The sequence below is a fragment of the Schistocerca nitens genome, chromosome 1, assembly GCF_023898315.1.
Source record: "Schistocerca nitens isolate TAMUIC-IGC-003100 chromosome 1, iqSchNite1.1, whole genome shotgun sequence".
Classification (NCBI taxonomy): Eukaryota; Metazoa; Arthropoda; class Insecta; order Orthoptera; family Acrididae; genus Schistocerca; species Schistocerca nitens.
In genome coordinates, this window is record NC_064614.1 from 34,455,297 (window position 1) to 34,480,621 (window position 25,325).

At 40.4% G+C, this 25,325-nt stretch overlaps 1 protein-coding gene across 1 annotated transcript in view; it reads right to left on the reverse strand.

Moving 5' to 3' along the window:
• The window catches only part of LOC126263646 (Down syndrome cell adhesion molecule-like protein Dscam2), a 421,438-nt gene that overhangs the window by 170,886 nt on the left and 225,227 nt on the right, over positions 1-25,325 (reverse strand). Inside the window, exon 10 of the mRNA XM_049960745.1 lies at positions 19,282-19,427. Coding sequence (XP_049816702.1) covers positions 19,282-19,427 — 146 coding nt within the window. The remainder of the gene's footprint in view (positions 1-19,281; positions 19,428-25,325) is intronic.

Here is a 25,325-nt window from a genome sequence, read left to right on the forward strand (position 1 = left end):
GATTTGCACCAAATAGATGCTGAGCAGGTAAACAAATTGTAAACAAACTTTTGCTCTTAGGCATAGTTCAGCTTTCTGCCAGCAACTGGGCATCACAGATCCATTTAATACCTAAGAAGGACAATTACTGTAGATTGTTTGGAGATTATAGATCACTTACTGTAACACCAATATCGATTGTAAGTAGTTTATACTGTGTAATTACGTGTATGTAACTATGAAGTAGTTGTTCTTTACTGATTAAGTTCATTGAGTTGTGAAAGGAAAGTTGATATGTGTAACATATGTAATAAAAAACTTAAAAGATGTTTAAAAATAATGAAATTTTGTAAATTATGACTGTTTATAAAAGAGAATTTGTAATTTGAATACTGGTTCATGTTTAGGAAAATTGTATGATGTAACTTAAAAGGTGTAGGGAACCCCCTCCGCTGCGAAAGAGACTTGGCATGCGGGAAAAGGTGGATTTGGCGGTCAATCTGGGTGGCAAGAGAGAGCGCACATTACACAGTCAGTGGCCAGCAGTTGTACAGTCAATACCATGGGTGCCAAGTGAGGCATTCGGAAGCCGATTTATGTTGAAATTGCCTCGAATGTGGTTTCGGTTGTAATATGGTGCTCTTGTATTATGGAATGGCTCTAAAATGATTAATATGTTGCCAAGAAGAAATATGAAAAGAGCTTTAAACTGCAAGAGGTGAGACCAGATAGCCACCATGTGCTTGCCACCACTATTGCACCACTGCTTCACCAACTTCAGGAAATTAGATATGTATCTTAGTATGGAGCAGTATGTTTGTGTGTGTGCTTTTTCAATAATAATTCAAGTGATAAAAACATGTGTGTGAACTTTGAAATGGTCCTGATCATGAAACCTATGCAGGTTCCTATCCTAAATCTGCTTAAGACCAAGTATCCTGTTTCTGAATAATCAGTGAATTGTTTTTACTTTGAATGTGCCAAAGTTTCAGTGCTAAAGTGTATAAATGATGCTAGTTAAACAACCTGCTTCACAGGTAATGAAAAAGGCACATAATTTGACTTACAGGAAATTTGTTTTTGTTTTAACTATTACCATAAACTAATTTCTGAAGTTTTATTTGAGAATAACATTTGCGCAAATTGCTATATACTGTTGAAATACAAACAAATTCAAGTGGGGTTAGAAAGCCACATTACTGTAATGCAGTTTGTCTCTGAAATAATTACAGAATTTGCCTGTAGAGTAAATGACAGTTGATGGGCCCCAACTATATTCTTTTCTATTATGAGAAAGATAAACTAAATATTGTTTTTGCTAAAGGAATCAGAAGTATTTCCATAAAAGAGAGGGTATATAAAAGTGTTATTTTATTGCATTTGGTGTCTGTGTGTTAGTTGAACCAGGACTTTTGTCGTGCTTCACTTAGACTCGTGATGTCTTAGATAACTTTTTGGTGCTGAATTGGTTAATAGTTGAGATGATGATTATCATTAACAGGAGTACAGTACCATCTGTCCTTCTGTGTCTACTAATTTATGCAAATGATAACTACTGCTAACCACTGTTCAGTTCATCTGGTAGTTGTGTGTATTCATTGCAGTTCACAAAGAGAGAAAGAATGAAAGTCCCTGTTGCAAAATTACTGTTAAATTGTTTGAACTTAATGTTTCCACATTATTATGCCTAATTAGGCTGACGACTGTTTATTATTTCATTCACGAAAACTTTCACTACTTTCATTATTTCCTAAATTAAAGTCTTTCTACTAATTGCCATTTATACAAAATTCATGTTCGATACCCCCTGACCATTAGGTAAACACACGGTCAAACTTCAAAATCCTTCCCAGAGGGTAATGTTAGTTGTCAGGGCATTATACTTAGTGCGAACTTGCAGTAATACACATTATATTACCTCCTTTACTATACCATTAAGGAATCCTTTCCCCAACTTACAGAATTTTTTACACCCTCTGGCAGATGAAAATATGTTTAGTGCGATAGATTCCAAAAAGACGTATCATCAGATTCCTATGGCGCCAAAAGACATTCCAAAAAGGTCAATTACCATGCCCTCTCACCTTTTTGAATTCATGTGAATGCCTTAAGTGTTAAAAAATGCATTTTATTGACTCAATATTAGGAGAGTTTCCATTCTGTTTGTGTTACTTGGATGGTATTCTGGTTTTCTCAAAGTCAGCAGAAGAGCATAAAACACATTTAAAAATTATGTTTGATACTCAGAGGATATATGGTGCCATGGTCAATGAAGAAAAGTGCAAACTTTAGAAAAATTAAATAACCTTTTTGGATTATTCTGTAACTAAATCTGGTATTATCCCAACAACTGATAGGACTGAAACTATCCACTCCATGCCTGGACCTGCAACCATCAAAGAGCTTGATGATTTCTTTAACAGTCAACTTCTGCAGGAGACATTTGCCTCAAGCAGAGCAATTGCAGGCAACTTCACATATGCCTTGATGGGGAATATAATCACGGGATGCATATGCTAAAGTGGACAGATAATATTCAACAGGCTTTCAAGAAGATAAAATGCAGCTTAGAAAACAGACAGTTACATTAGCACAGCTGATAGAGGATTCCCCTTTAACTATGACAGCGGATGTGAGTGATGTTGCAATCGCAGCAGTTCTGCATAAGGTAATCAATAGAAAACCTTACCCACTGAGGTTCTTTTCAAAAAAACTAACTGTGGCTCAGTGCAAGTGGTCAGCAATTGACTGGGAATTGCTCACAGTTTATGAAGCAGTCAGGCACTTCAAGGAAAACATCAAAGGCTTACAGTTCACAATATTAATGGACCACTGTCTCCTGGCCAACGTGATAAGTAATTCTAGTAAAGATTATGTGCTTCAACATTTTTGGCACTTGGATTCGATCAGCCAACTCTCAACAGATGTGGTACACATTAGAGGAGCAGTTAACATTGTGGCTGACTACCTTTTCAGAATAAATTTACTGTCAATATGCCTCAACCTAGATGGCATCGCAGTAGCCCAAGAAAATGATGAGGACCTCCAACAATCATTATGAAACCCACAGTTGTAATGAAACAACAGAACAAATCTAAAATGTGAATGCAGGCAAATGACTGATACAGAAGCGAGATTATGGTGTGACACATCACTAAGACACATCAGATTGTTCATGCCATGTGCAGGAAATATGTGTAATTAGTCATCAAGGGACAGTTGTGAAAGACTTTGACAGTGTTGTGAAAGTTGTGAATGAAGGTGGATCAATCAAGAGAGGGACAATAGGAAACTTTGTGAGTGACAAGTGTATTCTTAAGGATGTTGTGTATGTTCCTGAACTGGTTAGAAATCTGACATCTGTGTATGCTACCACTGACAAAGTTTATAATGTTGTTTTTGGAAAACATTCTGTTCAAATTTATAAAGATAAAATACTCATTTTAAACAGACCAAAAACAAGAAATGGATTGCCTGTAGTGACAAACCAAAAATGCAGTCATTACAACCAGAAAAAGAAAAACAAGATTGTCATTAGAAGCTAAGTCACATACATGTAAGTTGTACTTCAAAAATCAAGAAAATTTGTGATGGAGTTCCTAATAAATAACATTCAGTGGAAAAATTATGTGTACCTTGTGTATGAGCTAAACTATCAAGAAAGCCGTTTTCTACTGTTGGAGAAAGATCAACAAGACAACTTAAACAATAAACACTGATCTGTATGGAGAGCTAGATTTCCCAACATATAATGGATAATTTGAAAACCTGGGAGCTTATGGAAGACCAGGTAATATGCAAGACAGAGATTACTACTAAAACATTGTGCACAAGTTAATAAGAGTGAAAAGCTAAGTGCATTGTCAGTTTTTCAACTCTCATCCGATGCAGTCCCCAACAATCAGTCTTTCCTTCTCACACCGCATGGTAAATCTCCCCCGACCCGTGGTTCTCGATGACTTTTCCGAAATCCGCCCCTTTTCATAGACCTCTCCAGTCCTTTTCTTTCACCCTTCTTCCTTCCCCTTCAACCCTTCTGCCTGAAGAAAGAGCCACTCACTCCGAAAGCGTGTCAGTCACAATGGACTTTTATATGAATGTTCTGCCACTGCTTGGTAAGTAAATTTTTTATCTATCCAATTAAATAATTGAGTTGTAGACCGGTGCACAAAAGTGAATGAAAACTTGTTAGCCTCTAGATGAATCCTTTAATAAGCTAGAGGCACACACACACACACACACACACACACACACACACACACATATATATCTAAAAACAAAGATGATGTGACTTACCAAATGAAAGTGCTGGCAGGTCGACAGACACACAAACAAACACAAACATACACACAAAATTCAAGCTTTCGCAACAAACTGTTGCCTCATCAGGAAAGAGGGAAGGAGAGGGAAAGACGAAAGGATGTGGGTTTTAAGGGAGAGTGTAAGGAGTCATTCCAATCCCGGGAGCGGAAAGACTTACCTTAGGGGGAAAAAAGGACGGGTATACACTCGCACACACACACATATCCATCCACACATATACAGACACAAGCAGACATATTTAAAGACATGACATGGTATTAGAAGGTGGAAAGTGTAACATGAGGTTGAAATGAAAATGAAAGATAAAAATATATGGGGAGAGATAAAGGTGAACTAGAAAGCAACTGGAGATCTGGTATGGAAAAAGGCGAAAAAGTGTTGGTTAAGTTGATCCTGTGGTGAACTTGGGTTGGTAGACAGCGATGTGCATAAAGGTTAGGTGGTTGTGTTGCCGCTAAAACACGTTAAAGGACGGAGAAATTCGGGAAAATTTCGAAAAATCGTGTAAATGTATTAAAAGGAGTGGTGTTGTGGTGAAAGATTACGAAAATGGGGCTAACAATTGTCTGACGAAGAAATAATGACGTTAAAACCTGTGGGGAGCGGCTAAAAATGAATGATCAGTGATGTGCGAAAAACGGAAGTGGAAATATAGTGAAAGTTATTGGAACTAGCCGAAATGGTTGTTTTATACGTGAAAGCAGCTGTTATTGAACTAGAAACGGTGGATTTTATAGCAGCGGTGGTGTTGAAAGCAGAAAATAAATTTTTTTTGGTTATGGTTTGGAAGTGGGTTACGTATTATTGAGTATATATAGGCGGGATAAAATTGTATAGTAGATTACGGTAAAAAGGGGAAGGTGAATACAAAGTGAGACTACTGGTAAAAACAGAAAGAGAAAATAAAGAGAAAATAAGACGACAGGAAAGATTTCGAAATGCAACAGCGACAATAACAAACGTAATTGTTGGGTTCAAATTAATGATATGGTTATAATAGAGGGAAACATTCCACGTAGGAAAAATATATCTAAAAACAAAGATGATGTGACTTACCAACTGAAAGTGCTAGCAGGTCGACAGACACACAAACAAACACAAACATACACACAAAATTCAAGCTTTCGCAACAAACTGTTGCCTCTGGCGGGACCTGCAAGGAGGGGCTGGCACGGGGTAGCTGACATCTTAGAGGGAGGCAGCTTGGTGTGGGACAGGAATGCAAGAGGGGCAGACTGCATGTGCTAGACAGCTAGGAATGCAAGACTAGATATACTAAGTTCATGTGGCGTCCATGACGATGATGTAAAGGTGCAAATTGAGAGAGGATGACATGGTGAGTGAGGGAGCTTCACGAAAGCTGGTGCTGGAGGAAAGGATCTAGATGGCACAGATTGTGAAGCACTCATTAAACTAAAGCATGTTGCACTCAGCAGTGTGTTATGACAGTGTATGGTCAACTCTTTTCTTGATTCAGTTTGGCAGTTGGCATTCATTCTGGTTGACAGCTGGTTAGTAGTCATGACCACATAAAATGCTGAGCAAAAATTGTAACAGAGCTGGTACATGACAAGGATCACTGCGGATACACCATCAAATTCCAGACTAAATTGGAGAAATTTCTTTTTGTTTATGCCGTGATAGCTGCCCAAAAGCAAGTGCTGTTGGTGGTTAGTGGGCTTGATATGGGCAGAGTTATGGATGGTGCCATCAGAGAGGTGGAGATCAACGTCTCATTGCGCTGAGGAGGATGAGGCGAAGCAGATAGGAGAAGTGTTGAGATTGTGTATGAATGAGGATAGGTGTTTTGTCTCTGTGTTCAGGTCCTGAAGATATCATTAGATAACCTGACCCAGCAAGAAGTTTTGAACGTTTGAAGACTACAAATTCCTCCGAAAAACCCATGAACAGGTTAGCATATACGGTGTAAATGCCTTACTGGGGATAGCAATTGTCGAAAAAATAAATATATCGAAGTAAAAGACTTTGCAAATATTAATCTTTGAAGTTGGAAACGTGTAACTCAGATTGTTGAAAATGTTCTCGTGAACTTAACTTCTTTCCGTTGCTCCGCTACAGTTAATTCTACCTGTACATTTCTTGTGTGAGGACGGGTCAGAGAACACCCATGGTCGCTAATAACGTGAAAGCTCAAAAAGTGATTCTGGCAAACACGGATTTAGAACTCTGAACGTTGTTTATTTCTTGGATTAATGTTTTCTCACACGGTGCAGCTAGGTATCTCACGTTGTACTGGCCCTCTGGCGCGAGATTCTCGCGGGTATTATATAGTGTGTGTGTGTTGGGGCTTATGGGCGCTCAACATCGAGGTCATCAGCGCCCTGCGGGTATTATATAGATTCGCTGACAAGCGGAACATTGTTGCATGTAGTACTTACAATCACAGGCGTTGTTTAAAATTACTGAAAATGTTATTATTCAGTGAGTACAATTGAAATACATGAAACAGGATACAATGTATCAAATACATACAAATAAGCCCTATCTGTTGTTTTGCTGGAAAAATAGGTGAAATAATTCAAATAAACAATGTTGAGTACATTTTTGTTAATTGGACTGAAACTACATTATCCAAGGTATTCCTGCTTGAAATATAAGTACATTATTGTCTACTGTAAACAGAATTCCAATTTATAGTCCAGTAGGCTAAATAAACACGTGGCTTACATTCTCAGTTTAGTTTTGTATTGTGAATTACAGTAACTACGAGGTACCGGTAATTAGATGTCATTATCTTAAACAATAGTGTACTAAGTTGACAGTAAGACAAACAAAGTTTTTTTACGGATTCTTAACTTAATCAAATACGGTATATTTGGTGCTTATTTTGTTATCCAATTGTTTGTAAACGAATAGTGCCACTTGTAACTAAACGAGTCGACGACACGTTTCTACCAATGTATGGACGTACGATTAGCGAATACTTTGACATGCAGTTGTTGAAAGTCACATTACAAACGCCAAAAGGCGAAATTTCATATGTGGGCCGTACCTAATGACATAACAGTTAATTAAGCGATCCAGATTTCCTTCGAAATCGAAAGAAAAACGGTCTGTTACGCAAAAAGGTGGGAATTTAAGGAGATGGGATCTGGATAAACTGAAAGAACCAGAGGTTGTACAGAGTTTCAGGGAGAGCATAAGGGAACAATTGACAGGAATGGGGGAAAGAAATACGGTAGAAGAAGAATGGGTAGCTTTGAGGGATGAAGTAGTGAAGGCAGCAGAGGATCAAGTAGGTAAAAAGACGAGGGCTAGTAGAAATACTTGGGTAACAGAAGAAATATTGAATTTAATTGATGAAAGGAGAAAATATAAACATGCAGTAAATGAAGCAGGCAAAATGAATACAAATGTCTCAAAAATGAGATCGACAGGAAGTGCAAAATGGCTAAGCAGGGATGGCTAGAGGACAAATGTAAGGATGTAGAGGCTTACCTCACTAGGGGTAATATAGATACTGCCTACAGGAAAATTAAAGAGACCTTTGGAGATAAGAGAACCACTTGTATGAACATCAAGAACTCAGATGTAAACCCAGTTCTAAGCAAACAAGGGAAAGCAGAAAGGTGGAAGGAGTATATAGAGGGTCTATACAAGGGCGATGTACTTGAGGACAATATTATGGAAATGGAAGAGGATGTAGATGAAGATGAAATGGGAGATACGATACTGCATGAAGAGTTTGACAGAGCACTGAAAGACCTGAGTCGAAACAAGGCCCCCGGAGTAGACAACATTCCATTGGAACTACTGACGGCCTTGGGAGAGCCAGTCCTGACAAAACTCTACCATCTGGTGAGCAAGATGTATGAAACAGGCGAAATACCCCCAGACTTGAAGAAGAATATAATAATTCCAATCGCCCGCATCTCGTGGTCGTGCGGTAGCGTTCTCGCTTCCCACGCCCGGGTTCCCGGGTTCGATTCCCGGCGGGGTCAGGGGTTTTCTCTGCCTCGTGATGGCTGGGTGTTGTGTGCTGTCCTTAGGTTAGTTAGGTTTAAGTAGTTCTAAGTTCTAGGGGACTGATGACCGTAGCAGTTAAGTCCCATAGTGCTCAGAGCCAATAATTCCAATCCCAAAGAAAGCAGGTGTTGACAGATGTGAAAATTACCGAACTATCAGTTTAATAAGTCACAGCTATAAACTACTAACGCGAATTCTTTACAGACGAATGGAAAAACTAGTAGAAGCCGACCTCGGGGAAGATCAGTTTGGATTCCGTAGAAATGTTGGAACACATGAGGCAATACTGACCTTACGACTTATCTTAGAAGCTAGATTAAGGAAGGGCAAACCTACGTTTCTATCATTTGCAGACTTAGAGAAAGCTTTTGACAATGTTGACTGGAATACTCTCTTTCAAATTCTGTAGGTGGCAGGGGTAAAAAACAGGGAGAGAAAGGCTATTTACAATTTGTACAGAAACCAGATGGCAGTTATAAGAGTTGAGGGACATGAAAGGGAAGCAGTGGTTGGGAAGGGAGTGAGACAGGGTTGTAGTCTCTCCCCGATGTTATTCAATCTGTATATTGAGCAAGCAGTGAAGGAAACAAAAGAAAAATTCGGAGCAGGTATTAAAAGCCATGGAGAAGAAATACAAACTTTCAGGTTCGACGATGACATTGTAATTCTGTCAGAGACAGCAAAGGACTTGGAAGAGCAGTTGAACGGAATGGGTAGTGTCTTGAAAAGAGGATATAAGATGAACATCAACAAAAGCAAAACGAGGATAATGGAATGTGGTCGAATTAAGTCAGGTGATGCTGAGGGAATTAGATTAGGAAATGAGACACTTAAAGTAGTAAAGGTAGTAAAGGAGTTTTGCTATTTGGGGAGCAAAATAACTGATGATGGTCGAAGTAGAGAGGATATAAAATGTAGACTGGCAATGGCAAGGAAAGCGTTTCTGAAGAAGAGAAATTTGTTAACATCGAGTATAGATTTAAGTTTCTGAAAGTATTTGTATGGAGTGTAGCCATGTATGGAAGTGAAACATGGAAGATAAATAGTTTGGACAAGAAGAGAGTAGAAGCTTTCGAAATGTGGTGCTACAGAAGAATGCTGAAGATTAGATGGGTAGACCACATAACTAATGAGGAAGTATTGAATAGGATTGGGGAGAAGAGAAGTTTGTGGCACAACTTGACCAGAAGAAGCGATCAGTTGGTAGGACATGTTCTGAGGCATCAAGGGATCACCAATTTAGTATTGGAGGGCAGTGTGGAGGGTAAAAATCGTAGAGGGAGACCAAGAGATGAATACACTAAGCAGATTCAGAAGGATGTAGGTTGCAGTAGGTACTGGGAGATGAAGAAGCCTGCACAGGATAGAGTCGCATGGAGAGCTGCATCAAACCAGTCTCAGGACTGAAGACCACAACAACAACAAACGTTTCCCGTAGGAGTGTACCACGTGGGTGCCCATAGCTGTGTCACGGATTTGTTTATATATCATCGATTCAAAGAAGAAGCAGTTGTGTGCAAGGTAGTAATTGATGAGAAGTATAAGGAATGACGTAGTTCGTTTGGAGTCAGAAAGACGTTGCCAGACGTATTTTTTAAGAGCACAAGGGCATGGACGTGAGGGATATTATTGTGTTGGGAGGTGGTATTAACAGTGACGAGTAAGGTCATCACAGAACCTCTCCCCTGGATCTCACCCCAACGACTTCCCGCACACCCATCTACTACATTCCTCCTAAAATCCGTAAATCCAATGATCCTGGATGCTCCATTGTAGCTGATTATTGTATTCCCAGTGAAAGAATCTCCGCTCTTGAACCAACAACCCCAAGTAACTTCCAACAGCCTAGCCTCTCATATCCAACATACAAGTCACTTCCATCACCAACTCTTGACCATTCTCATGCAATTAGCCTCTGGAGCTTGTCAAAATCTACCTTGGCCACCAACATCGCTGGATCTCTCCCCTATTCAGAGCGTTTGGAATATTATGGGGAGAGGCCTCTAACCAGAGCGGGATTTTGGCGATCTAACGAGCCAAGTGGACAGAATTTGGTACGCTGTCATCAGGAGGACATCCAACAACTGTGTCAGTAAATGACAAGCTGATTAGTGCTTGCATAAGTGCTACAGGTGGATCAACGCGTTATTGACTTGCTCAATTTGTGAAGCTCTTTCTCTTGAATAAATCATACAATTTTTCTGAAATTGTAATCATTTGCTTGTATGTGTGAACCACATCTACCGATTTCGTTCCATTAGCGTAATTTCTTTGTGGTGCGTCGATTTTTCTGTCTTAGAGATCATTTCAATCTGAGTCAAACTCCTGCTGATTAATAAATATCTAATGCTGATCATTGGTAACAGCAGTGACTGCAAGATAAGCCAACAACTCCTGTCTTAATAATTTCTCTATTCTGGTGGTAGTTTGCATGTTGTTTATTTCTGTAGTTGCACAGTTTAGCTGTGTCATGATGAACTGAGGGAAGAAATGAAGCCTAGGACAGTGACTTGGAGGCCCATATATGTCCCTGGGATGTGCGGCCCGGCTTTCAATGGATTAAGGGCGAGGGTTTGGGAAGATGTATCACATCAGGTCGGTCACTCAATATAGGCTGCTGTGGCCAACAATTGTCAAGCCAGGCACCTGGCTGACAGCAACCACAGACTTTTTCAAATGGTTCAAATGGCTCTGAGCACTATGGGACTCAACATCTTAGGTCATAAGTCCCCTAGAACTTAGAACTACTTAAACCTAACTAACCTAAGGACATCACACACACCCACGCCCGAGGCAGGATTCGAACCTGCGACCGTAGCAGTCCCGCGGTTCCACAGACTTTTTCCACTGGTGTGGCCTGCGCGGTATAATGACAGGGGCCCTATTTTTATCGTTCATAATGATCGGTGCAGTAGGTTAGCCTCGGTAGTGATGTCATTTTCGGTTCTTAATCCGAGGTTACTATTCTGTAAGTTCCTGAGACCTGTTACCGATCGGTCCTCCTGCCTATATTTCGACAACTATACCGAGAGGTTTTGGACTTCGGTATGGCCCTCTCGTTCGGTTGTCCACAGCTCGTGGTCATGCGGTAGCGTTCTCGCTTCCCACGCCCGGGTTCCCGCGTTCGATTCCCGGCGGGGTCATGGATTTTCTCTGCCTCGTGATGACTGGGTGTTGTGTGATGTCCTTAGGTTAGTTAGGTTTAAGTAGTTCTAAGTTCTAGGGGACTGATGACCATAGATGTTAAGTCCCATAGTGCTCAGAGCCATTTGAACCTCTCGTTCGGTTCAGTGTGATTTATTTACATCCAGAATTTGTAACGTAACGATTTCCGAGTGTGTGGTCAGACAGGAATCTAAGAGCACACCGTAAATTACTGTGAATGAAACTAGCAGCAATCGTCTTTATACTTTATTTAGCTTGTCACAAGTATTTATCTGCGATCGAATACTTAACAACAGTAGACAGAGATGAAAGATTCCCACCACAATATTTCTAGAGTATACCACCATATATGAAACATTTTGATTCATCAGATGCATGTTATAAACTTCAAGGAACTCCTATAGCTCCACTCGCCACACGCTCTCTAAAAGGCCGCTTTTTTTAAATTTTGTTTTTATGAACCAAATCGTTGATGTATCATGTAGAGGAGTACGCTACTGCATCATTTGGATCTCTAGGAGCGAGTTACAACCACATTCTGTGCATGTTCTTATTCTTTGACACTCTCTTAAACAATTTTTCCTGTTCGTGGAGATGTGTTCCGTCTATGCAAGTAATTGAAGGCAGTTTGTTTATTGCCATACGCGTTTCACTTCTGTTTTTCGTGAAGATGCTTCACAAATAAAAGAAGCGAAACACGTATGGCAATAAAGAAACTGCCTTCAGTTAGTTGCTTAGACGCAACGTACCTCCAATGAATTTTGAAGTAACTAAGGAACGAAGTCGAATAATGAGCCGAGACGAGAATCTGGGCCTGTGCAGAATATCGCCATTTTACAAGTCGACCCATGCGGTCAAACCACAGTCCTTACCTTCTTTTCGTCCGACTGGCAGCTTCCTAAAAGGCAGTGGAGTGGAAGGCCAGTCGTAGTGACAGATTTCTGTTGTCTCACGGGAAGGGATGCAGTTGTGTTTCGTTTAGAGATTCTTTCTTCTCTTTGAAAGGCCGATTTGCCAACATCCCGACGACATGCAAATTGAATAGTTTCACTTAAAAAACACGCAGATACTGGGAGACAGGACGGCAACTTCTGAGAATATCATGCGCGGGAGATCAGGGTGTTGGCTGTAGCAAAGGCTTAACTGGAGAGTGGGAGATTGGGCCTAAATTGTTTAAGAACGGTGTACACAGGAAGACAGGGGACTGGCTAACTTCATAAAGCTTTTCTCAGATGGGGAGTTAGTTAGCTGTAAAAATAATATCACTGACCAGCATTTAGTGGAGCCTTTTCATTGGCAAAGGAGAATTACTGGTACTTCGCAAAGGGAGAAAGAAGTTCTCCTTTGGTGACAGTCATGTCCGGGTCTTCAGCTTGGGAGAAAGACACACTTCTTTTTCGACGGCGGAATGGAAGACAGTTTCATTCTGGGGGACGTTACAACATCCAGCCACAGATGTGTAGCTGTGGGTAGTCAGTCATATCGCTCATAGCTTCCCACTTCCCAGTATGAGAACTATGGTGAGAACTTGCAGCATAGGCAAGCGGGGAGTGAAAGTTACTAATGCGATCTTGTCTTCTCATGATGACTTACGAGATTATGGCCATTCTCCTTTACATATTCCACATAGACTTTGCCAAGTCAATCAATTGTTAGTTTAGGTTTGATCAATGTTTGTAAGTGTTAGACTTCGTGTTCTCTCTGCTTTATCGACCTCAACAAAATTTTGCCAATAGTTCAAGTCCACATGTGTGATGATAGAGATTTTTATAATAAAGTAGGGTTAATTTTGGACTAATCGTTAATTTTATTAGTTAGATGAACTAATTTTCAATTCTCTATTCTTTAATGTTTTTATGAGAGGATCAACACCCAGGACTCGTTTGCTAGGGCTATGTTGTCGGAAGCGCTGTGCACAGAATCGCGGTGTTTTTCTTCATTACATGACCGGGAGAACTCCAGAATCAAAACCCCTTCAAAATGTGAAAAAACGTACAATGTCCGCTTCCAAATTACTTCTTTCTCTGTCACTTCGATCAACACTAACAGAGGTGAAATCTATTGTGCTTTTTTCATCCAAGGACAAAACTATCACAACATGGGAACATTACTACCACTACACAACGAAGACCATAAATTTCTGCAAAAGACCACATGGAGAACATGAATGGCAATTTAATGCACCTCGGATAGACGAAGTCGCCATCGTAGTTGTGGACAATGAAAACGTAACCATGACATGATTGTACAATGAAAAAGAGGCCCACGAAGCACTGTAGAGTCACGCCTTTCATATTAGATTAGATTAGATTAGATTAATACAAGTTCCATGGATCATGAATACGATATTTCGTAATGATGTGGAACGAGTCAAATTTTCCAATACATGACATAATTAAATTAATTTAACAACATACTTAAGTTAATATAGCAACTTTTTTATTTTTTGTGTTTTTTATTTTTTATTTTTTTAATATTTTTTTTTGTTTTTTTCTTTTTTTTCTTAATTTATATCTAAAAATTCCTCTATGGAGTAGAAGGAGTTGTCATTCAGATATTCTTTTAATTTCTTCTTAAATACTTGTTGGTTATCTGTCAGACTTTGGTTACTATTTGGTAAGTGACCAAAGACTTTAGTGCCAGTATAATTCACCCCTTTCTGTGCCAAAGTTAGATTTAATCTTGAATAGTGAAGATCATCCTTTCTCCTAGTATTGTAGTTATGCACACTGCTATTACTTTTGAATTGGGTTTGGTTGTTAATAACAAATTTCATAAGAGAGCATATACACTCCTGGAAATGGAAAAAAGAACACATTGACACCGGTGTATCAGACCCACCATACTTGCTCCGGACACTGCGAGAGGGCTGTACAAGCAATGATCACACGCACGGCACAGCGGACACACAAGGAACCGCGGTGTTGGCCGTCGAATGGCGCTAGCTGCGCAGCATTTGTGCACCGCCGCCGTCAGTGTCAGCCAGTTTGCCGTGGCATACGGAGCTCCATCGCAGTCTTTAACACTGGTAGCATGCCGCGACAGCGTGGACGTGAACCGTATGTGCAGTTGACGGACTTTGAGCGAGGGCGTATAGTGGGCATGCGGGAGGCCGGGTGGACGTACCGCCGAATTGCTCAACACGTGGGGCGTGAGGTCTCCACAGTACATCGATGTTGTCGCCAGTGGTCGGCGGAAGGTGCACGTGCCCTTCGACCTGGGACCGGACCGCAGCGACGCACGGATGCACTCCAAGACCGTAGGATCCTACGCAGTGCCGTAGGGGACCGCACCGCCACTTCCCAGCAAATTAGGGACACTGTTGCTCCTGGGGTATCGGCGAGGACCATTCGCAACCGTCTCCATGAAGCTGGGCTACGGTCCCGCACACCGTTAGGCCGTCTTCCGCTCACGCCCCAACATCGTGCAGCCTGCCTCCAGTGGTGTCGCGTCAGGCGTGAATGGAGGGACGAATGGAGACGTGTCGTCTTCAGCGATGAGAGTCGCTTCTGCCTTGGTGCCAATGATGGTCGTATGCGTGTTTGGCGCCGTGCAGGTGAGCGCCACAATCAGGACTGCATACGACCGAGGCACACAGGGCCAACACCCGGCATCATGGTGTGGGGAGCGATCTCCTACACTGGCCGTACACCACTGGTGATCGTCGAGGGGACACTGAATAGTGCACGGTACATCCAAACCGTCATCGAACCCATCGTTCTACCATTCCTAGACCGGCAAGGGAACTTGCTGTTCCAACAGGACAATGCACGTCCGCATGTATCCCGTGCCACCCAACGTGCTCTAGAAGGTGTAAGTCAACTACCCTGGCCAGCAAGATCTCCGGATCTGTCCCCCATTGAGCATGTTTGGGACTGGATGAAGCGTCGTCTCACGCGGTCTGCACGTCCAGCACGAACGCTGGTCCAACTGAGGCGCCAGGTGGAAATGGCATGGCAAGCCGTTCCACAGGACTACATCCAGCATCTCTACGATCGTCTCCATGGGAGAATAGCAGCCTGCATTGCTGCGAAAGGTGGATATACACTGTACTAGTGCCGATATTGTGCATGCTCTGTTGCCTGTGTCTATGTGCCTGTGGTTCTGTCAGTGTGATCATGTGATGTATCTGACCCCAGGAATGTGTCAATAACGTTTCCCCTTCCTGGGACAATGAATTCACGGTGTTCTTATTTCAATTTCCAGGAGTGTATATAGTGAGAAGCTACTGTGAATATCCCTAGATCCTTAAATAAATGTCTGCAGGATGATCTTGGGTGGACTCCAGCTATTATTCTGATTACACGCTTTTGTGCAATAAATACTTTATTCCTCAGTGATGAATTACCCCAAAATATGATGCCATATGAAAGCAATGAGTGAAAATAGGCGTAGTAAGCTAATTTACTAAGATGTTTATCACCAAAATTTGCAATGACCCTTATTGCATAAGTAGCTGAACTCAAACGTTTCAGCAGATCATCAATGTGTTTCTTCCAATTTAATCTCTCATCAATGGACACACCTAAAAATTTGGAATATTCTACCTTAGCTATATGCTTCTGATTAAGGTCTATATTTATTAATGGCGTCATACCATTCACTGTCCGGAACTGTATGTACTGTGTCTTATCAAAATTCAGTGAGAGTCCGTTTACAAGGAACCACTTAGTAATTTTCTGAAAGACAGTATTGACAATTTCATCAGTTAATTCTTGTTTGTCAGGTGTGATTACTATACTTGTATCATCAGCAAAGAGAACTAACTTTGCCTCTTCATGAATATAGAATAGCAAGTCATTAATATATATTAAGAACAACAAAGGACCCAAGACTGACCCTTGTGGAACCTCATTCTTGATAGTTCCCCAGTTTGAGGAATGTGCTGATCTTAGCATGTTATGAGAAATACTTATTTCAATTTTCTGCACTCTTCCAGTTAGGTTCGAATTAAACCATTTCTGCACTGTCCCACTCATGCCACAATACTTGAGCTTGTCTAGCAGAATTTCATGATTTACACAATCAAAAGCCTTTGAGAGATCACAAAAAATCCCAGTGGGTGGTGTTCGGTTATTCAGATCATTCAAAATTTGATTGGTGAAAGCATATATGGCATTTTCTGTTGAAAACCTTTCTGGAAACCAAACTGACATTTTGTTAGTACTTCATTTTTACAGATATGTGAAGCTACTCTTGAATACATTACTTTCTCAAAAATTTTGGATAAAGCTGTTAGAAGGGAGATTGGACGGTAATTGTTGACATCAGATCTATCCCCCTTTTTATGCAAAGGTATAACAATAGCATATTTCAGTCTATCAGGGAAAATGCCCTGTTCCAGAGAGCTATTACACAGGTGGCTGAGAATCTTACTTATCTGTTGAGAACAAGCTTTTAGTATTTTGCTGGAAATGCCATCAATTCCATGTGAGTTTTTGCTTTTAAGCAAGTTTATTATTTTCCTAATTTCAGAGGGAGAAGTGGGTGAGATTTCAATTGTATCAAGTTGCATAGGTATGGCCCCTTCCATTAACAGCCTAACATCTTCTAATGTAACTAGCTGTGCACCATGATCAGAAAGACGATTCTCAACAGGCTGAGCATTTATCTGGTTAAACTTATCTTGGTCTATAAAGAAGTTATCTATCAGTGAGCTGCTATCCTTTACCACCCGAGTAGGAAAATCAATAACGGGTGTCAAATTGAAAGAACCGAGTAATACTTTAAGGTCATTTTTCCTATTACCCTCTTTCAGAGAATCTACATTGAAGTCCCCACAAATAATAATTTTCTTCCCCCTGTCTGACAGATAGCACAACAAAGAGTCCAAATTTTTCAGAAATAGATGAAAATTTCCTGATGGGGACCTACATACAGTTACAATTATAAATGTGCCTTTATTTGATTTAAGCTCACAGGCACATGCTTCTATATTTTACTCTACACAAAACTTTTTTGTTTCTATACTTTTTGCACAATGATAACTTTTGACATATATGGCAACTCCTCCTTTCTCCATATTTTCTCTCATTACATGCCTTCTGACATCCATTAATATTTTCACACGGAGAGGTGGAATATCATTTTAATGTGTAACAATTTCAACCTAAAAGAGGCGTAGAAACAAACATAATGTCATTTCCAAAGAGTTCTACGCGTATCGCTTAATGATCAGAAACAATAAAACGTAGAATCACGTTCTCAACACTCGCCGTTTATTCGAACAATTCCTGGTAGACATGTGTGCAGAAACAGAAGCGGAATGGATGCTTTACGAATCAGAAGAAACTACGCGCGAAAGAATACATCCACGTTCGGGACGCAATCATAAATCACGGAAACATTGACGACATTGGAACAATGATAATCTTACCCTCATCATACATAGTAAGACCGAGGCACATGCTCGAATACACTCATGATGCCACGACCTACATAAGAAAATATGGACGACCTAACTTCTCCATAACATTCACATGCTACTCGTCGTGACGAGAAATCAAAGAACAACTAAGATACGGACGAGCTCCCATGCATCGACACGATCAAATAGCCCGAGTTTCTGCCAGATTTATTGAAGTCGTCTCAAAATACCACATCTTTCGAACTGTTAGACGCTGGGTGCAAACATTGGAATGGCAAAAACGAGAACTGCCTCACTCGCACAATCTCATATGCCTACACGACAGAATTCATACCATGGATGTCGACAAAATCATCACCCAGTCCACAAGAAGATCTCGAACTGTACGACATAGTAATCACGATTCACGGGCCATGCGGGCCATTAAACCTCAATTCGCCATGTATGAGTGGTGGAATATGTACAAAAAATACCAAAAATCGTAAGTGGTCGTCATACAAACCGGAGTTGGTGGCTATTTCAAATACGGAAGGCGATCACCCAAAAACGGTGACTTCACAGTAAAAATACAAATACGAGGGAGCGACAAACTGGAAGTAGGTAATCAATGAGTAGTACCATATAGCACACTACTTTCCAAAATGTTCCAAGCATACATAAAGGTAGAATACTGGATTTCAGTGAAATACATCAAATATGTCTGTAAGTATGTGAACAATGGCAGTGATATGGCAGTATTTCAAATAGGCAAAGACAACGAACAACTGCGGTGTTACTACACTAATTGCGGGGACCAATAAGTTTTAACGAATCTCAAGACTGTTGACGATTACCTATGACAGACGTACAGGGAAGCGTGCCAACGCTTAGGAATACTGGAAAACGACAACCACTGGGAATTAACACTAGTTGTCTCAGCTGAAAAAAATTGCCATAATTGTAATAACATGTTACTCTTCGAATCTAAACAGCTCTTTCAAAGAGAGTATGATTGATGTCATACTCTACCAAATCCGACAAGCTTATCCTGAACTGACCTTCGAATTCAACGACGCTTTGTTCACAACATCATGAGTGTAACAACGACGACATCTCCAATGAATCACTCATTCACGTAGAAGATAACTGTTTAAAAATAAACAAGCATACCTTAATGCAACTTCGGTTGCAATCACCATGAAAAGATGCTATCAGTGTGCTAAATTTCGTTATCACTGAAAAGGAAAATATGAAGTATATTGTAATATTTGTGCAATGTGAGTTTTTATAATTTTCTTGTGCAAATGCAGCGGAATCTTTGGAATTGGTAAAACCAAAAACGTGTTTAGTACTATGTTTTTTGTGTGTCTCTGAGGAGCCAATGTTTCGTACGTCCTTTGTAGTCTATGATAAATAAATAATTTTAACTGTAACGATATTTAAATTAACAACTTATTAGAAGAAACATACAGCATAAGTACCTGAAGATCCTTTGGGATCGGCGCGTTGTCTTTGAGCCATGAGAATCGAATCGGAAGGTCCCCAGAAGAAACGCTACACGTCACCTGCGCCCTGGCTCCCTCTCGCACGTTGACCGGAAAGTTGAAGGGTTCCACCACTGGAGGACCTGGAAACAAAGGATACTGTGTTACTGTCATGACAGATACTTTGAGGTACACCCGAAGTTACGTCATCTGTCGTTTACTTTCCGTCCAAGATAACTTGCTACGTCTTCCCTACCGAAAAATCCTCAGTCCGGTCACAAATTTACCTTGATACCCATTAGGATCGTACCAGTGATGACAAGCACAGGTGTTCTGCTGAGTCAAATTATTTTCGGAAATCAAGAAATGCTGCGTCTACCTTCATATGACTGAAGTTTTCGAAATCCATGCTGGTTGGCAAGGAGGAGGTTATTATATCCGAGCTGCCTCACTATATTTTAGCTCAGAATATGTTATAAGATGCTGTAACACTTGGATCTCAAGGATACTGGACGGTAGCTTTGTGGATCACATCTATTATCCTTCTTGTAGGCGAGTGTGATTCGTGCTTTCTTCCAAGTACTGCACTCGATATTTTGTTCGAGGTATGTATGATAGATTACAGTTAACAGAGGCACTAACTCAGTCGCAAATTGGATATTGAATCTGATAGGGATTGCATCGGGCTCTGGGTCTTTGTTCAGGTTCAGTGACTTCAGTTGTTTCTCAATGCAATTGGCACTAATATCTATATCACTCATCTTTTCAGTGGTACGATTATTAAATTGTTGCAATACTGCTGGTTTTCCTTTGTAAAAGAATATTTGAAAACGAAGTTAAGCTTTTCTCTTTTGCTTTGCTACTCTCAGTTCAGTTCCTGTCTCGTCCGTGAATGACTGGAGGTTAACTCTGGTACCACCAACAAACTTTGCATACGATCAGAATTTCTTTGGGTTGTCTTTGAAGGTTTCAAGCATTGCTCTCTTTACAGCCAGTCGCGCTTTTAACAATTTCCATAAAGGACCAACTCAACAACAACATCCTTCGTATCCGTTCGTTCAACTTTTGGCTATCAATTACCTTCAGGAAAGGCTGTTTGCTACTGGGTTCCATAATTTCGTCGTAGTCTTGCTCACACCAGCGATGAATTCCATGTGGGCCGACAAAAATCGTTTATTGCTAAAAAAAATCATCGCTGTGCACAGCGTGATTGAAGGGCATCGACATGTGACAGGCATATCGAAGTCTGTAGTGTATTCGACGCTGCATGAACATTTAGCTGCAAAAAAATGTTGATTCTCAATTGAAACGCACAGTTTGACCAAAGCTTAGAAACGTGCTCGTGTCAGTTCGTGTAAGAAAACTCAAAAAAATACGACTGACGGAATGCAATATTCGTTTACGTGGCACAGAAGATGAAATTTTAATATGTGCGTGCGAATCGCAAACTAAGCTGCAAGTATGTACTTGTGTGTTCCAAGATGAACAAAGTGGTTCGTTCACGAAGTATTTCCAAGAAAATGATCGTTTGTTTCTGTGGTTGCACTGGACATGTTGTGAACACTGATGTACAGCATCCAAGAACAATTAATATTTAGTAACAAAGAACAATTCTATTGGGACATATTATTGATTAAATCTGAAATACTACAAAAAAACGTCACAACACTCTTCCTGACACTACCAGTAATGCACACAACACATCAAACACAGGTTATCTGATGCAGAAATTCATCGAATTAATGTCTCATTTTCCGTATTCACCTGAGTTAGAGCTTAATGGCTTCGTTTGTTTCCTTATGTTAGACAAAATTGTTTATAGAGGGTGACAATTATTGAACTATATGAAAAAAACGTAAATTAGTTACAAACTACGGCGTTCACACACTTTGTTGAACATGTAAACGTCACTACAGATATTCTAATTTAGGTTATGTCATGTTCTGTATGCTTGCCATCATCGGCGATGATGTGGCGCAGAATAATAGCGAAATTCTGCATGACCCGCTGAAGTGGCGGAACATCTATGCTGTCGATGAGCTCCTGAAAGGCTGTTTTCAGATCAGCAATGATTTTGGCGTAACTGCTGTACACCTTGTCTTTAATATAGCCACACAAAAAGGAGTCACATGTGTTCAAATCCGGAGAATATGGCGGCCAATCGTGGCCCACGCCAGTGGTCTCTGAGTACTCCAGAGCGAGAATGCGGTCCCAAAGTGCTCCTCCAGGACATCAAACACTCTCCTGCTTCGATGGGGTCGAGCTCACTCCTGCATGAACCACATCTTGTCGAAATCAGGGTAACTTTGGATAATTAGGATGAAATCATCTTCCAAAACTTTCACTTACCATTCGGTAGTCACTGTGCCATCAAGGAATAGCGCATCGACTATTCCGTGACTGGACATTGCACACCACACAATCATCTGTTGAGGGTGAAGACACTGATCGATCGTGAAATGCGGATTCTCAGTCCCCCCAAACGCGGCAATTTTGCATATTGTCGAATCCATCCAAACAAAAGAGGGGCTTCGTCGCTAAACCAAACAATGCATGCGCATACTAATTTCCATCATGCCCCGCGGCGAACTGTTCAGTTTGAACGTCCTGACGCCAACCGTTCAGAAGTTATGATGATTTTATATCATATAGTTCGATAATTATCACCCTTTATATGGGAATGCAGGCTTTCTAGGAGAGTTTAATTGATGAAAACCTTCGCCTGAAGATGATGAATCGGAGACGTGTTGAAACGTTGCCACATGCGAAACTGTCACTCGGCTGCTACTGTCAGTATCAGGTCCTGTCTCGTCCTTCAATGACTGGAGACTAACTCTGAATCGAAGGAATGCTGAAATGAGTCATTAATTCGACGTATTTCTCCGTCAAATAACTTATATGACTTACATCACTGTCATGATGAAGGATGATGTGGCACTTTCTACTGTATTTACTGATTTCTTCAACGACTTCTCCCAAACAAACTATAGTATATTATTCAACATTAACTGATCTTCGATCCTGTACATCAATGTTCATGGCGCATCAGTTTCACTAAGATGACGCTGCCACTCAGTTGGCATCCCGAGAACATTTCACGAAGAAAATATGTGTGCAAAACTACTTTCATCATCTCGAGAAGCTGTTGAATCCTTACAGAACTGTGTCTGTGAGGTACACACTTTACCGTGGAAAAATGTTTTTAGAATTATTTCAAAAGCATGCAAAAGATGTAAATTGCTGAGGGTAATATTTCGAGAAACTATAAAACGGTTTGTACGGGAACAAGTTTTTCTTTCACTGTTTTTGTAAAAACTTAAAAGACTGTCCTCGTATTTAGGAAATAGCCAGATCTGAAACGTCAGTTTTGCTCCTTATGTGACAGAGTGGTATGTTACCTTGCCGCAGTCTAGTGCTCATTGGTCAACATGCCACATGCGTCGTGTACACGCGTTGCCTAGCGACCTTTGTACCTCCGCGTATCCGTTTTACTGGCCCTGGGACGTGGGTAGCCGTCTGTTGATACACTCATGATGTTGTGTACAAAGCGCAGTTAAGCTTCAGAGCCACAGATCCAGTAGTCGAGGATCAGATTTAATTAGTAGCTCTTTGCCTAGCGATGTAACTTCGAGACGTCGGTAATGATGAACGAGTTGATGTGTTATCGGATAAGAATCAGCTTAACATGTGAATCCGAAAGCATATCACTCGCTTTGCTCACATGGATGCACGCACGGACGCACGCACTTTTATGAGAAATACGTTTACGGATTTTGAAGGCGGATTCCTCATAGGAAAACAAGAAAGAAAGTCAAAATACAATATTTCCGAAACCATCTTTGAAATATTAATGAAATAACATTCAACAAAGTTATGAAGTCAGAAACTCAAGTTCTTCACGTCCTTCTACATTTGTAGGCACACCCACAACTGGAGTTGAGCTCTGCCAAAACGACGGTGCGGTAGTTTTTGTACGGCGCATAAATGACGTACTGAATGGTAGGATTACCTATAGTATTAGTGGCAATGAACAGGAAAGAAAAATTAATGTGTAAGAGAAGAACTCGGAAACGACGATTTCTCTTTTTTTTGTATTGTTTCTTTGTTTGTTTCTTTTGCGAGTAATTTGAGTTGCACATCATTCAGTTTTAGTCCATTGTGTGTTTTATATCCTTACGGAGCATAACTGCGTTTTAAAAGTAATAAAAATTAGTTCATCGTGTAATTCCTGCGCTTTTATGCAATTAGAGCAATTACTTTTGATGCAAGTACGTTTTCCATGCACAAAAATAAAAGAAATCTATATAATGGCTATTATTTTGTACGCAGTAAAACGTTTTTCATCATGATCAAATGTAAAAGTTTCCTTTTATTATTGATAAACGCGCAAGTTGTTTATGAATAACAGAAACATGTTTTATATAAGCTCGATGGAGTATTGAAGAGATATATGACATGTTTTTGTTTTCCAGTATTTTTGAACTCTATCTGTTCTGGGGTGAAAACAACGTTTTCCAGCGCTATATGATAAACTTGAATTTTTTTCTGCAACATTCCTCTAGTTCACGTTATAAATCAACACTTTTCGAAAGAAACCTGAATTAAACATTGACAATTTCAATTTTGTTACAAATGTTTCTTACTTTTAAGTAACAAACGGGGGCATAACTATGTGGATTATTAACGTTCCATAGATTACACGGCCATTTATGTATCCGCATTCATTTCCAAGACGGTTGACCGCTTCCAGTTTCTAGGGGATCTAGCAAGACACTGACCACATACGCAAAAAAAAAAAAAAAGGATCGATATGAGGTAAAGCCAGATAGGTATTAAACACACATAACGTGCAGGTAACGCGATTACGATTTTAACTGACCAAGGTTACTCCTAAGCTACTGTAGTCAACACTTACGTGGGACAGTCCACAGTACCCTACGGTAGTTTTACAACTCCACCCAGAACGTTTGACTTCACTGAAAATTCATATTGCACAGTTCAGGGATAGAGAGCAGCATGAGACCTTATGAAGATAACGTTATAGGCTGATATACAATTTTTTTGCTGTATTTCCTTTTACTTCTTTCCTGCTTTACTTTCATCATACAAGGAAAAGGTTATTTCGGAATGAGTTTTGTAAATTTAATTCCTAGTATATTTATGTTTCTGTTAACCTAATGTAGTTGTTATGAATGTGATTGCGATTTTCAGTTATTCTGATGTTGTATACTTTCTTTTTTGTTAACATTATATTTGAATTAATTTTCTATGGATAAAGTAACGTGAAATTGTTATTTAGAATAAAACTGTAAATCGATGTAAACAGAATCTTCGAAAGCGTTATGAGATGTGAGTTGTATGGGCGATGTCGAATTACATCGGAAGTGAAGGCATCAACAAAGGGTCAGGAGCAAGAAGAAGAGAGTGGAGGTGATTGTCGTGCCGCGCGTATGTACTGCTGCCCATGGTGTTCATTGTCGATGATGAAAAATATCACTGTTTGGACAGTGGTAAATCTATGATCTCGGTGTGTACCATGATTAAGGACCTAGTTACTTTGCTTGTGCGTTGCTCATTTTCCGGACATGCATTTCAACTGAGCATGTTACTCATGCTAAGTTGTGACATTTGAAGTTAACGTGCACTAGAACAGTGCACTTGAGGGAGACATATATAAACGTAGTATGCCTTTACTACAATGGATGGAATTGACATAGCCAGAAACAATAATTTATCAATATTGAACGACGATTACTGACGGCGCGGCCCGAAGCGCATTGTCACGGTTCGCACGGCTTCCCTCATCGGAGGTTCGAGTTCTCCCTCGGGCATGGGTGTCCGTGTTTTGTCCTTGGCGTAAGTTAGATTAAGTAGTGTGTAAGTTTAGGGACCGATGACCTCAGCAGTTTGGTCCCATAAGAACTTACCACAAATTTCCAATTTTTCGGACGTATCGAAGGGCAACAGAGAGATACAGAGACAGGGGAAAGCTCAGCCGCAGTACTGGTTCCCGCTGTTTGTAATTTTGTGGATGTTGGTAG